Source organism: Haliotis rufescens, unplaced genomic scaffold (genome assembly GCF_023055435.1).
Source record: "Haliotis rufescens isolate VD_foot unplaced genomic scaffold, xgHalRufe1.0.p SCAF_27, whole genome shotgun sequence".
Lineage (NCBI taxonomy): Eukaryota > Metazoa > Mollusca > Gastropoda > Lepetellida > Haliotidae > Haliotis > Haliotis rufescens.
In genome coordinates this window covers 516,868-533,111 of record NW_025963968.1, presented here as the reverse complement: position 1 = coordinate 533,111, position 16,244 = coordinate 516,868, and the positions used below count along the sequence as shown (strand labels likewise).

General features: G+C 39.7%; 1 protein-coding gene across 12 annotated transcripts in view; it reads left to right on the top strand.

Annotated features, from left to right (window-relative positions):
- LOC124119305 (nuclear hormone receptor HR96-like) overlaps positions 1-10,314 on the top strand; it is a 259,199-nt gene extending 248,885 nt beyond the window's left edge. For 8 of the 12 annotated variants that reach the window (XM_046481774.2, XM_046481778.2, XM_046481772.2 and 5 more), the window contains 3 exons: positions 3,036-3,211; positions 3,507-3,548; positions 4,125-10,314. In XM_046481774.2, coding sequence (XP_046337730.1) covers positions 3,036-3,211; positions 3,507-3,548; positions 4,125-4,935 — 1,029 coding nt within the window. In that variant the 3' untranslated portion in view covers positions 4,936-10,314. The remainder of the gene's footprint in view (positions 1-3,035; positions 3,212-3,506; positions 3,549-4,124) is intronic. The other 4 variants (XM_046481777.2, XM_046481783.2, XM_046481782.2 and 1 more) reach the window with 2 other exon arrangements.
- Positions 10,315-16,244: the final 5,930 nt, after the last annotated feature.

Here is a 16,244-nt window from a genome sequence, read left to right as displayed (position 1 = left end):
TCCCACCCTCCCACATCTTCCCACAACTCCCACAGCTCCCAACCCCTTCCCTCATCTTTCCACCCTCCCACATCTTCATCCAACAACATAATACTTCAGAACGCTTTTGCAGAAAGTACATATTTGGTGAATAAAAGATTAGAATGGGTTTATCAGCTCAATCTATTCTATTTGAGTACCTCAGCTTTCCTATCACCAATATTCAAAGAGACAATCAAATCTAAATTCAACTCCCTCTTCAAGGAAACTCTTCAAGATGTAAATGCAACAAGAGGCACAGGAAACAAACTTAGGACACACAGGATAGTTAAAAATGAAATAAAATTAGAACCCTATCTCCGTCACTGTAAACTAACAAAATATTGAGCACTTTTCTAAACTAAGATTAAGTAACCATAAATTAAATATTGAACTTGGAAGACATACAAAGCCACCACCCCACTACATCAGAGGCTATGCTCTTCATGTTCAACCATCGATGACAAAAGACACTACTTACTTCACTGTATTAAACTCACTCAAGAAAGAAATATACTCTTTGGAAAATTATCCACACAAAAATGTAAATGTAAATGTCCACAGTCATGAAAACAAATTATTTCACTACATCCTGTCAAATAATAAAGCCGTCAACATCAACTGCATTTGTTACCATGTGGTGTGGTTTCCATAATCAACCGTTGACATTTTATGGATCATAATATCATCAAATATGTAATATTGATTGGGTTTTTGTGTCTACAGGAATGTAAATTATGTATGTCTGTATATATGTATATATGAATTAGAACGTTTTGTCTTTTAAAAGCACATCTGTCCCGTAATGGAACGTTTCTGCAATAACTACTATCTTATCTTCCCACCCGCCCACATCTTCCCACCCCTCCAACAGCTCCCCACTCCCACACATTTAGGGTTACACGTTTTCCAGTGGTCAAAGATACCGCACCTTGCTATGAAGAGTTGTGGCCCTTAGTAGCCAGGGCTGCTATTGTGTGCTTGAATTCCAGACTTCTCTGATGATGATGCCTGGAGTCGATGGGTTACCCAGTGTAAACATCTACAGCCTACATCACACGGCACGTGGGGCCTCCCTCCCACCCCGGGCTAACTCAATAGTCCACCTCGAGGTCAAGGCGAGGGGCTGTTATTCGTATCTGTCACAACAAGAAAAGTCTAAAGAGCCCAAACAAGATGGAGCAATAAATTCAAGAAGCAATTCACAAAGCAGCATCAGACGCCTATCACTGACTCAATCCCTGAAACACTACAATATGGTAGAAACGCTGGCTGGTTTCAAGTGGAACACCTTTACTTGATTGCCCAGACACCATCGTGTGCACACAGGTGCTAAGATGATCAATAAAGCAAGTGAGAGAAGGAAACGTGATACCAAACTTCAGTAAATTAGTAATGCAGAATGGTGAAATTCTATAACATGTTAGATGATTACTTAGTCCCCTGGTCATTGATTAAAATTCATCTACATCAGATCTACCCAACATGCAACACTAAGGATAGACCCTTGTAGCTTGGAGCAGGGATCTGTTCTGAAGGTTAATTATTAAGAAACTTACTTTTACTTTCCACAATCTGGTTGTCTTTGGATGGACACCTGCTTTAGCAGTTGTCAGTCAGGCCATGTCTGTCAAATCATGAAAAATGGAGCTTATTTGGGTTGAGATGTGGTAAATTATTGATAGGAAACTCCCCTCAGTCACATCTGTTTATTATACAGAATTAGAGTGATGAATATTTGACTAGACCTGTTAAGCTGCCAGGGCTATTAACTGGCTAAATTAAGTCACTGGGCCTGCCTTCATAACTTGCAGTGCATTGATGCAAGACTCGGCAACAAGCATTTTGCTGTCGTATAGTTGACGTTAGGAAGAAGAGCTTTCTTCCCCTGGGTTTCCTGCAGATGCTTATCACAGCATGGTTACCAGACGGAGGTTTTTTATATCGCACAAAAAGAGTTGAGTGATGTCAAGGATGACATTGTGAAAATACATTTATTATCATGAATTAATGTGAGGGTAACAATGTGTCTGAATATTATATGTAAAAGTCACATTATTAACTAAGTTCCAATAGGGTAAAAGAGGATTTTGATTATTGCAAACTCTTATATTTATCAGTTTCAAATTGAGGTCAGAACCTGAAGTGAAGCAAAGCATTCAGAAGCAACACATAATAGCTTTTGTTCCGATGTCCTGACTTGCATTGCCGGGTTAACTGACCTACTTCTGACATAGACAGGAACACCACTCTGTTGTTGGTGTCAGTAGTAATCCTACTTCTGACATAGACAGGAACACCACTCTGTTGTTGGTGTCAGTAGTAATCCTACTTCTGACATAGACAGGAACACCACTCTGTTGTTGGTGTCAGTAGTAATCCTACTTCTGACATAGACAGGAACACCACTCTGTTGTTGGTGTCAGTAGTAATCCTACTTCTAACATAGACAGGAACACCACTCTGTTGTTGGTGTCAGTAGTAATCCTACTTCTGACATAGACAGGAACACCACTCTGTTGTTGGTGTCAATAGTAAACATTTACGCCAGGGAATAACCAGTCTTGATTATCTGCAAAAATAGATTGGGTGTTAAGGGGGAAAAAGTGGTGAAAACTATGTGAAGGGACTGCTGAGAATCACTAAAGACACCTGGTGTCACCCTTATGTTCACTATTCAATGGAGTCCAAGAGACCACAATAACTGATGTCCCATCGCTGTGCAGAGCCATGTGCCTTAGCCAGGATGAGGTCAATGTGGGGTCACATCCTTGATTCATCCTGGTTATAATCCTTGGTTTGTAGCCAGTGCATGTGCTCCTGGATTTCACAGTTAATCTACACAGTTTAGCTGTCAAGCTAAGATAAGACTGACATACTGTTAAAAACAGTTTTAAACTCAGTTCACTCACTCACTCACTCACTCACTCACTCACTCACTCACTCACTCACCCAAGCCACGCTCACTCACTCATGTCTGAGGTAAAATTTGTAACACTTTATTTTTCTCTTTACAGGAATACTTCAAATGCCCATACGAAGAAAAATGTAAGATGGACGTGTCGAATCGGAGATTCTGTAAAAGATGTCGTTTACGAAAATGTTTTGAAATTGGCATGAGGAAGGAGTACATCTTGACAGAGGAAGAAAAGATGAGAAAACGGGCCAGGATTGAAGAAAACAGGTATTCACGGTAAAATCTTTAACAGCTTGGAAAACAAGTTTATACTTTTGTTTTGTTTTGGTTATGGTTGTTAAATGCTTCTGTCTGTTTATAAGTTCAAAAATGTTTTAGAGCTTTTTTATCACATTTTTTATATATATTTGTTAAATCAATATTGTAAGACTTGTATGTGGAACACTAGGGTTCTGAAACTGTTGTTTTTGCAAATCACGAGTCACATATTTTGTATTATTGAAATGTTATATGAAATATTTCTGGTTTTGTCATACATGTTTATTAATGAGATATGCTATATATATTTCAGGGATAATTCTGGGATGGGCCATGGTCAATTTGCCAAAAAAATGTAAGACTTACACTGAATCTGATTATATTTTGGATGGGTCCCCTATTTGCGCAGTTCAAAATATGACATTTCTTCCACCAAGGGGGAAATTTCTTGATTGTAGCACCTCAGCAGTTTTGGGTAATGGCCGTACACCTTTCTCAAATGGCAACCGTTTTGGTCAATTTTACACAGTCTTACATTGACAGTGGCCCATGTGTATAATCAGCTGTTCTAAGATCAAATGTGACTCTGATTCAAGCAATATTTGGAACCCAAGTGTTGCATGCTGTTATGTTGAAAAGAAATACCAGTCAGATGTGTCCTGAGACATCATACAATATTTCCAGAATGAAAACAATTAAGGTTGTCCAGATGCAATGAATGAATACTTAATGGTTTTATTGGTTAATGGATGTCTAGGTCTTATGAACATGGTTAGGTCCATCCAATATTCATTCTATGACATCAGTCTTGTCCAGTAATGTCCAATATTCATCCAAGATGGTAGAGAAACCATCATTTGTCAGGAATGTTCCTTTTGTAAGTATTTGAATTGATTGCCCGTTCATTGCTTCTCGTTTATATACTTAACAGAAAGTCACGTGAAGTGGAGCGCACAAAGACACAGTCAGGTGACGTGTCTTCATCTCAGCATCGGCTACGCCCCTTGGAAGCAGAAGAGATGGTCCACATCAATGAGTTGGTAGGCGCCTACCGGCAGTCGCTGGAAATATGCGTGGAGTCAGAAATTTCGCGTGATAAACCGTCCATGACTGATCTGGTCAACATCGCTGAAGTGAGCGTCCGTCGTGTCATCGACATGGCAAAGAAGATCAAGTCCTTCAAGGCACTGTCTCAACCAGATCAGATCAGTTTACTAAAGGGAGGCAGTATAGAGTTGTTGATCATACGATCTGTCATCACATTTGACAAAGACAAGGGTCATTTCCTGGATCCCTTTGATAAGGACAAATATGCTATGACCACTGAGCAGCTCAAAATGGGTGAGGGTGGCGGCCTTTTTGATGAACATATGAAATTTGTGAAATCTTTAGCCATGGATTTACATGCTGATGAGACTATTCTCATTCTTCTATTGGTCATCGCTCTCTTCTCACCTGACCGGCCAAACATTAGTGATAAGAATTATGTCGCCCAGGAACAGGATAAGTATGCACTATTGCTACAACGCTATCTTGAGTCAAAGTTCTCTTGCCATGTTGTTCGCTGCCTCTATCCCAAACTGCTCATGAAGCTGACAGACATTCGTAATTTGAATGAAGAACATTCACAGGTGCTTCTGAAGGTGAACCCAGAAGGCATTCAGCCTCTGATGAAGGAAGTGCTGGATCTAAACCTCACCAAGGACGGCCAGAAGGTGGTTGTTCCCGTTCCTCAGATCTAGACAAGACTTCCAGAATGAGAATAATGAACCTGTTGTTTCTCAGCTCCTCACAGAGCATGTTGGCTGCTTAAAATGGACAATTTGGCAAGACCGTGGTGGTCCAAAGGTCTGCCAGATGCCCGCCAGCTTGGAATGAAGTCAGACCTGATTTCAAACTGGTCCATTTCTGCAGGGAGAGTCTGAAGGCTCTCTGAGCCCTTGCTAAGGACATAATTACCTTCGTGAAAGATGTGGACATTGACCTTACTCAAACTCGTACATCCTTATGACTAAGAAGCTGCCTGAGTTTTTGCCAGTTTTGAATGGAGTATTTGTCTGTGGTACCATGTGTACATATCATTCTGTGTACAAGGCACACTAAACAACAGTACGGCAATAGTCATGTGTATTAGCCATACTATCTGTACAGACATTGAACATAATTTTTTTTTTGCTTATTTTTTTCCATATTGTTATAATCACCAATGTACTCAAATTGTACAGAGAAACTTAAGTAGCAATGGCCGAAACTGCCTACCATCCCAGGTAGGCATGAATGGCAAGGAAATGCTGGAATCGGCTGCCGTGACAGATGAGAAGGCCTGGGAGGACAGGCTTCACAGACGCAGCAGGGTAGGCCGATGTTCCCTGGAAGAAGGACATGGACCGTATGAAAAGATGTTGATCAGTTGTGCATGGTTAGTTTGATGTAGCATTCAGACTTGCTCAAAAGAACAGATACACCTTCCAATAGTGCTAGTAGGGACGAAAATTGTAGACTGAAACTGAAAAGTGCTTTTAAGAAATCTATCAAACAGTTTGGAACAATTTTGGTGCTCTCTCAACCCATACCATCGTGTCATGTGATGTCCAGCACCACTGAGTTCAGGCCCCAGTAGAATCTGCCTGGTATCTGCTGCTGATTACAAGATGAATGGATCTGCAAGTGTTGATCTCTGTGCTTGCATCAAAAGTTCAAGATTCCGATCCAACAGACTGGCCGGCCATTTGCGGACAGGTACAATCAAACAGTGAAAGAAGTGTCAAGCAGTATCCAAAGAATCAGATAAACAAAGAATTGATGGAAAGGAACTGGATTGGGCAACAATGCATATAAAATGTAAACAGGACTGATTTGCATTGACAAAGCATGGTACCATCTTAAATATGCTTAGCCTACAGTTGCAAACCACTGAGCAAAGTAACTGTTGTGTTTCATCTGGGAGGGACATCAACATCATGTCTCGGTTTAGTAAGATGCCAGACTACCTAGCTGATGTCGTTGGTCAAGGTCAAGGTCACTGCACTACCTGCCAATACTGTCTCAAACAGACAGTGTTTAGTACCAAAAAAATGTGACAATCTGGCTACATAAGGGCAAATATACGAAATGGTTCTAGTTCTAGATAATGAACAAACATTAAGCTGAATATTCAGGACTGGTGCTTGTGTTCAAGCTGTTGAGAGAACTTCAGCCAGCAGAATTATGACGATTCCAGCCAATCAGCAAACAGCAGAGAGTTGAGTACCTCTTCCAAACGTCCCAAGTTGTCTCAATCTTGCCACCCTCTGCACCACTGCAGCTGCTGGTTTCCTTGGCAACGTAGAACATGTGACTTGTTACTGTGGCAACAAAGATCATGTGACTGTTAAGTGTAATGCTCTTCTATGTGGTGTGGCCATGACCGGTGAAACTTGTTTTCAAACATCACAGCTAGCGAGACTAGCCCAAGTATTCTCTTACTTTCACTCTATTGCATGCTAGGATTAATTGCTATACCTTGAATATTATTCATTTTCCCCATTGATGAATACTAAACTAAGAAAGGCGAAAGCTTTCATGAAAATAGTATAGTCTTTGAGTGAGAATGCCTGTTTTAATTGTTATGGTTTAGATTTATACTTAAATTGTGAAACATATAGATTATTTTAGCCTGTGTCTCAGTAGATTGTGAGATTACAGGAACAATGTTGATTCATCCTTAAACAATCACAAAACATCATTGTAAAATTCACAAACATTGATACATTTTTGTTTTAAGGTAGAAATTATGTTATTGAATTGATTGATTCTGAAACAGGAAATACATGAATTTGCCAAACAGTTATTTTGTTTCCACTAAATGGCATTTATACTTTGTTAATCTGTTCACATGACACTAAAGGGTTAAGAGGATAACTGCTGTTAAAGGGGTTTCCAGATGGGAATCCCCCTTGCTTTGCTGTATCTTTTCCTTAAGATATATTTCTCCACAAATAGGTAATATTTTATTGGTATCAATCTAAATAATGATGTTTCAAAGGTTAGATTGTTGCACTACAGAAATGTAAAATATTTTATGAATGAATATGAATTTTACTGTCATAATTGTACTTTTAGAACATGAAATATTTGAAAATGAATTCTATTTTACTTTTATAAATTCACATTTTCTGAAATAAGATGTTGGTCAATATTTGTGGACAGATATATGTATTAGTTTTGCTGTACAAATGAGCTTTAATTTCTAGTAGGGTTTTCCCTGCACTATTTCAGGCCTAAGTGCTACCATTACTATGTTAGACCATTTGTTATGATGGTACATTCATCTGTGTATTAACATTTTCGTTATGTTGTACTGTGTTATTGATTCATCTTAAAGATTGATTGACGATCAATCAGCAGAGCTGCGTTCTTGGGTAGGAATAATCAATGAAGAATGGGAGAGTGAGGAATAGGCCAGTTTAAAGGAATAATGCAAATCATCTATTCTAACCTCCACACCGTGGTTTTGTCTCAGGAACAGGTATTAATAGTGACAAGGGATAGAGTTAATGAAACATTTCAAATTGTTAATTCTTCAATGAATACCCTACTCTCGGTTTCTTTTTTCACTTTACAAACTTATTGAACTATTTGCTTAAATAATAAATTACATGTGGTTCTTCACAGGAAAAGTAAACAGGATGATTGGATATTTTTCTTAATGTTTCATGTAGGTAAATAAATTAGAGACTGTTCAAAGGAAGTGTTCGCATGATACAAAAATATTAACCTTTTTTGAGATAGTTGAGTGTGAATTATTGAGCAGTTGACTTTGAAGAAAGCCAGTAAAGTAATGTATTTGTGTGGTAAAGTGCTACTTAGAAGCGAAATAACACTGGTGAAATTGCATGTAGGTTCTTTGTACTCAGCTGTGGATTCCTATCCAATGTATTTTTGAATTGGGGAAGTCTGAGATCTTGTAAAAAGTAAAGATGGATGTAAAGATATTTTGATTAAATATGTGACATGTCATTCATGAGATTTTAATTAATGTTTTAATTCACCTAAACTTGGAGGTCTCTCGCCTGTGCACCACTTCATTGTATGTTTGTAAAACATCAGTGAAGTTTTTGTCAGTTTTAAAAATTCAGTTTCAGTAAAGTTTTATTTGTTGGTCTTGGCTGAAGAAAGGAGTCCTGGAAGCATAATCTCGTCTTAAAGAACATAACATTTTGATAAAAGTTAAAAGTATATCATGATAGTTAAGTAGGAAGTATTTACATTTTGAATTGGCTTGTAATGGAATTGTAAATAAGTAATGGTGGCAGCATATTGATTTTAGAAGAAAATAAAGACAAATGTGGTATGAAAAGAACGATATCATTTAGATATGGTAGAAACGTTTTAGGAAGAAAATATATTTCTGTAACTTTCAAGAGATGTCCTCAAATGAATAAAAGATCGTCCCGTTTTGAATCAGGTAAGACAATGTGATAGAGCGAATGATGTGACCTGTGACCTTAGGTATGTCATGTGATATGTATGGTTGGGTATGTACTAAATACCTCATATCTTACATATAGGCTGATGGCTCACTGCAGGCCTGTGTGTATAGTATTAAGGTTGCTGAGTGTATGTTAATCAGTTAATATTTACATAATTTATGCTTTTGGTAAATGCCTTCAATATTTCCATACATCCTCACTGCTTCTGTTTAGGGTAAGGACGACATGAAGTTGCTGAAACACAAAGCAAATCTGAGTATTATAATCCGTCTTAAGAATTTTTGTCATGCTAGACAAAATTCTATGTATCTGGCAGCAGGTAGGAAACGATTCTCTCTGCGCCTTTGTATCAATCCTGGAGGATACCATGTAGGAGGTTTACAGTTTGCTTACAGTTTTATCATGAAAAATTACTTCATAAATTTATTCAAAAATGTTATTTACATATATCTTTTAGACATACATTTCAGTTTTAGTTGAGAAAGATCATTTTATGCTTACATTTTACCTATACTCTGAAACATTTCTATGATGTCTGTGCCATATTTGTGTGTTTGTCTGTAGTTGTTTGATTGTCTATGCAAGCTTTTCTGTCCTAGTAGGAATTTCCTTGTATATAACTGTTAAAAACCTATTCCGTTCATATTAGAAGTATCTTATGTGAGGTTTTTTCACAAAGGAACTATGCATATCTGTCTATGAATTGTCCTGGCTGATAAGGGAGAACAATAGCAATAATAATTGTTCACAACAGCTCTGTGTATTGTTATTGCTTATCTCAATAAATGCTTATGGGATTGTCTCAAAACTTCTTCGTTTTCAAAGTTGGTTACAATTAACAATAAGAGGGACCTCTGAAACCCTGGTGTGTAGAGGTCAGCCAAGAGAACTTTTTCTCTGAATACATCTGTCAAATTTCCTGATAATAAGTCATTTTTCATTTTTGGGGAAACAAGCTGAGATTCTTTGAGACATCCCCCAAACTATTATTCTTCTATTAGAGATGTGTTTATTTTCAAGTTCATGTCTGTGTCATGACCATTTCATTACACTGTTCTTTTTTCAGTTGTTGGATTACTTGTTATAAATGGCATATACCTAGACCTTGGACATTTATGTGAATGCACAAAACAGTGTCACGTTATAGTCTAGATAGTTGATAAGATTCCAGTGGTTTACAGACATTTTGAGAAGGCAGCATTTAGAATTAAAAGAGAGGGACAAAAAACATCTCCCTGCTATCTCCCTGTATTTCAAATCTAGACTTTGAAGTATGGAGTAGAACAGAATTTATTATTGTCTTTAAAACTGTTTGCAGTTTAGTCAATGATGCCTGTATGATAGTTTGTTTTTCATTGTCTTATTGTTTTCACTTTGCCTTCACATAAGATGTTACTCTCGTGTAAATTGGTTGACTTGGTGCAGATATTAAAGTGGACATTGTGTTGAACCATGTCAGATTGGTTAATAATTACCAATATGACTTGTCAGAAGTTGAAAGTATGGTGAAAGATTCGTCACAGCCTCTTCCTGTATGTAAAGAGAATTTTGATTGGTTGAAATCAAATTAGTGTGACGAGGGAATGTCATGATTATAAATACATACATACAAGGTTTTGGAGGAAAATAAACAGACTATTCCTACCCAAATTGTTATCTGTTATTCATTCATTATTCATGTGATAACAATCCATATCATACCTACTACATGAGTGAATGAGTTGAGCAATTTGAACAGTATTTCAGTCTCATTGATTGCATTTTCACATGGTGTTGGGGTAGCCTTGTGGTTAATGCATTCACTCATCACATCAAACGCCCATGTTCGATAGGTACAATGTGTGGAGCCCATTTCTCGTATCACCCACGTTATTGCTGAAATATTGCTAAGAGCAAGGGTACTATATACTCACTCACTAGAAAATAGGGAATGGGTTCTTTTGAAAACCAGATGCAACCAGTTACACAACCAACACCCCCACAACATCAAAGTGTTATAATTTGGTAATTTGACAGTGTTGCTTAGACAAGGCTATATGAGGGAGTCTACTGGTGACTCCTTTGCCTGCTGTGCCCACAACCTGTGACAGTTGATACAGTGCATGATTCCCACAGTGTCAAGGAGACATGTAGGATCCGAATGGGTAAACTAACCCAGGACCAGCTTAAATCGCACACTTGACTGAAAATTGGGTCAAAGTTGGGTTGACGAAGGAATTCTTGTCACGTGGGACACATTGAAATATGTGGACCATTTTTCTTTCAAACATTTCAAAAGATTGAAATTTCGATGATATGTGTTGGAAGTATGTAGGATAATTACATGGCTCACACATGTTGTTGCATGATGCAGCACATCTCATTAATTCAGTGCGTGGCATGTTTGAAACGATTTTCACAGAGTGTGGCTTGTAACAAAACCAACGTATCCATGCGATAAAATTCATTCCATAATTATAAGAAATCTCTGCTGAGAGCACGGTCGATGGTATGATTCCGATTTCGTCAAATAGTGATGATACCAGGTGTTCGTCAGCATGGTCAGCATGTCCTGCCCCAACGGTGGCACTCGTCAAAAACACGTGCAGAGGCAAGTCAGTTTTGCCCCTCCACCAAGAAATAAAGAAACATAAGTCAAAAAAGAGAATTGCATCGAACATCAAGTTGTGTTATCAAGGTTACAACATTCAAGGTGGTAGTAAAGCTTTCTAAAAGTTATATAGAAGACATGTGGATGACATGTCTAAATCTGACGCATCAGTGACATAAATGATGGCCGATGGAATTCCCTATTTTGTCTTGTGCCATATGTTCCGGTGTTTTTTGGGTGAACAATTGATTTGCTTTTGCACGTGGTATCCACACTATTTGATAGTGATTCATAAACTCATCCTTCTGATATGGTTGGAATCGGACAATGTACTGTGGTTTCTGCAGATATCTCTTATGAACATAGAATGGTTTTGTCGCTTCTGTTCACACCATAATTTCGTTAGCATTCTTCGAACAACTACTCGCAAGGTAAATGATTCCAGGGTTACGGCACAGGTTTGTAGACGCGGAAGCCATCGCGCACATCGCCGTTAACGGGCAAGAAGCTTGAGATGGATGTACCTTATTGTGGATGGTTTGTGCAATTTATTTCAATGTGTTGTGTTAAGACATTTAGAAGAAAGTGACTCCAACCGAGGTGGCGTGTATTCTCATGCTACATTTAGACAAGCTACTCAACGTCTCAACATGTGGTTTCGGTACTGTTTCAGCAGGGACTCTCACAGGGATCTGGCTGTAGAGCCCCTCTATTTAATTGGCCCAAACGGACCCAAATTAACGAGGACAGCCCCACGCCAAATTGACAAAAACTGCTCAGCTCCAACGACACAGAGACAGACTTCTCATGCATTTCGATTGTAGTAATCCACGGGTTAAAAGAAATTTGTTTTTTTATTTATAGGGGAGCTAGGTCTGTGAATTGGGAGCACCAGCAAGAATGATGTTCAAACTCCACTTGTTAGATTGCTAAATCAAATTTCATGGTGTAGAGCATTTTAGCAATTGAGTAACAGTGGACAAATAACAACAACCTCGGCTGGTATTAGGCTAAATGTCTCACGTGGAATATGGTCCCTCTTTTACATGAAAACCACATGCAGCAATTTCGTATTTTAGTACAGTGATACCTCTTTAGTACGGACCTCGTCAATTAGGAAAGCCCACGTACCGGATGATTAGTGCTGGGTATTATACACGTTTTCAACGCGATATTACTCCACACCCACGTATTTGTTTGTTTGTTGTTTAACGCCACACTCACCAATATTCCAGCTATATGACGGCGGTCTGTAAATAATCGAGTCTGGACCAGACAAACCAGTGATTGATATCATAAGCATCGATCCACGCAAATGGATGACATACATCAACCAAGTCAGCGAACCTGACCACTCGATCCCGTTAGTCGCCTTTTACGACAAGAATGGGTTGCTAAAGACCTATTCTACCCTGGATCTTCGCGGGTCCACAACCCACGTAAATGTACTGATCTCGACAAGCTACCCTTCGGATTAACTTGGGTTCACTGTAATATATGATTGGCGTATTGTTCTGTCACACCTAGGTACACAGTGTTTGTTGTTCTGTTCTACCGGCAGCAGCCGCCACTCACCCAATGTTAATTGAAAACAGTGTTTGTTGTCGTACTCCTCACCAAGTCAACAATCTAGTCAAACCAAATTCTAATTCGTATTTGTTCTCATCACTGTAAAATTTGTTAGTGATTAATAGCATTGCAGTACAGATGCTTTTGACTAAACTTTTCATAAAAGGGTCTCTCTAAACGAGCTTATTCGATATTATTACCAGAGTCTGAAGTAAACAGCGAACATGGGCAAACGTATTTCCGATATCGGAAAATTGACCAGCCGGAATTCACAACAGCTTGAAGACGTAACAGAAGGCCCATCCTTAATTCAGATTTAGACGAAATTGATTTACAAGCCACAATGTTGTTGAATGAAATGAAAATAAACTCACTAGTAATTCAACAGTAGTAGAATCGATCACAGTGTCTTTGATCAGTGCCAACCATGTGACGTTGATGCGCTGTATTAATAGTTACCTGTCCAGTTGATGCGCTATCGAACAGTTACCTGTTCGGTTGATGTGCTATCGAACAGTTACCTGTCCAGTTGATGTGCTATCGAACAGTTACCTGTCCAGTTGATGTGCTATCGAACAGTTACCTGTTCAGTTGATGTGCTATCGAACAGTTACCTGTTCAGTTAATGTGCTATCGAACAGTTACCTGTTCAGTTGATGTGCTATCGAACAGTTACCTGTTCAGTTGATGCGCTATCGAACAGTTACCTGTCCAGTTGATGTGCTATCGAACAGTTACCTGTCCCGTTGATGCGCTTTCGAACAGTTACCTGTCCAGCTGATGCGCTATCGAACAGTTACCTGTCCAGCTGATGCGCTATCGAACAGTTACCTGTCCAGTTGATGTGCCGTAGAAGCAGTTGTTTGCCCAGGTGATGAGCTGTATACACAAGTATGTCCACGTGAGGTGCTGCAGCGACCCAGGGATGCTTTAAGAAGCTACAGCGACCCAGTGATTTCATATAGACTGGGGGAAGTAGGTGACGATTAAAATATCCCTATCAAAAGTAGAGTAGTAGTGTTTGGACTTGGTAGGTGTGATTATTGTTTATTGTTTATAAACAAACCAATACATATCTGTGAAAACGTCCATTAAAGCTTTCCAAAAGGGTTATAGTCGACGTGTGGAGGAATTTCCAAATTTGACGCATCATGTCAGATGCAATCTCGTATTGTGACTTGTACTATATGTTCCCGTGTCTTGTTTTCAGGTGAACAATTGACTTTCCTTTGCATGTGTTTGTGACGGAACCGTACAATAGACTTATAATCGAGATTTCATATGCCAGTTTTATATATTCTTGTAGATTGGGAGACGAGAGTATTATGTGGGCGTTGTGTCTTTAGAAAACCAGGGGTATATGTCTTCATTCCGCATATGAACAGTTTTCTAGAAAGTGGCTTGAACATGTCAAGTTTTAATCTATCAGCTCCCAGAATAGAAAACAATGGTCATCGTGGATGTAATAAATATTTATTGACATTAATCACAACAATCTGTTGTATGTGTGTACAATGCCACTGGCCACACCGTGTGTTGGCATTAGCCATGCCGTGCTGGACATGACACGGGTGAATGGCTCTGACATGGAGTTGTGATGGTCTGTCAAGCTCCATTGCACACCTTGTTGGTAGGCATACAAACACTCCTGTCTATGTCAACATGGCGACGAGCTGAATACACTCAAGGCACAACAAACACAAAGAGTCTTTTGAAATGAGTAATTTGTTATATCCGGGTCTCGATATTGGCAATAATTGACAAATAGTTTAATAATTTAAACTAGATATGGTTTTAGAAATTATTTATTAATATTTCTTTTTATGTGAGTTCGTTATATCCTGGGATGCCAGTGTAGGACTCAATATATATAATGGGATCCTAACAGACAGTAGTTGCCGGTGGTGTCCGTTATACGTGATTCTTATCTCGGTGGGGTACACCAGAAATAGGCTTCACACCTTGTACCCATGTCGGGAATCGAACCCGGGTTTTCGGCGTGACGAGCGAACACTTTAACCACTAGGCTACCCAACCGCCCCGTATTTGCCAGTGAAGTTGGATTATACTTTATTGTCATTAACATATGAAATCTTAACAAATTATAACTAATAATTATACGGATGGAGTTCGGCTGTACTTCACAAAGGGATTCCGAGTCATTTTAGGCCCTGAGTACCATTCCGAGTCATTTTAGGCCCTGAGTACCCTTCCGAGTCAGATTAGGCCCTGAGTACCCTTCCGAGTCAGATTAGGCCCCGAGTACCCTTCCAAGTCAGATTAGGCCCCGAGTTTTCTTCCGAGTCAGGTTAGGCCGTGAGTACCCTTCCAAGTCAGATTAGGCCCCGAGTATTCTTCCGAGTCAGGTTAAGCCCCGAGTACCCTTCCGAGTCAGGTTAGGCCCCGAGTACCCTTCCGAGTCAGGTTAGGCCCTGAGTACCCTTCCGAGACAGATTAGGCCCTGTACCCTTCCGAGTCAGATTAGGCCCCGAGTACCCTTCCGAGTCAGGTTAAGCCCTGGGTACCCGTCCGAGTCAGATTAGGCCCTGAGTACCCTTCCGAGTCAGATTAGGGCCTCAATACCATGTGCTTGTCGTTAGAGTCTCGTAAGGGGGTGACCAGGTAGGGGTTCACAAGGTATGACCTGGCTGCTTGTGTAGCATCACACACCGACGACGTGGTGCATGACACTGTCGACCACAGGCTTGTCGGGCTCACCGTCATATAACTGCTATGTGTTGGACTGCGCATTCTGTCGACTGCGCGGGCCTGTAATGTGCTGTGGGTGAGTGAATGTTTTTTAACGCAGCAGTAAGCTATTGCACGGCAACCTGTAAATAATCTGTTCTGGAAAAGTGACTGCAATCCGTGCAAAATGACACGCATTCATATCCTGACCACTATCTTTAGTCGGCTCTTAAACCTGGGATACCTTGTCGTGTGGGATCCTCACGGGAGTGTGTTGTGACAGCCATTGGAAGCTGTACATCTCCAACAATGTTCACCGCCAGGTAACATAACAATAAATACAAAACATAGAAGCCAACAGCGGACATAAACATACTCGTGTCTTCTCATATCACATTCAAATTGAGAAATTGCATGTAAACTTGAAGTCTTGAAAGAAATTACGCCAGCGTGACACAGTCACAAACTATATGTGGGGTTGGTCTACATGGACTCCAGGTCGACCTGGTGATGGATGGGCCACCTGGGTGAGACTGGAGGTCCTATGTCGTGTATGAGTACACCCGAAACTGTCACTGTGGCTTCATCCGTGCCATGCGGTCTGTCTCGGGGACTCTGCTGGAACATCACCTTTCTAACTTGCCTCTTCATCATGTCATCATCTCAAGAGAGATAATGCAAATTTATTCTTGTTCATTGTCATTGACACGAGGGGTCAGCGCGAGTGTAACGT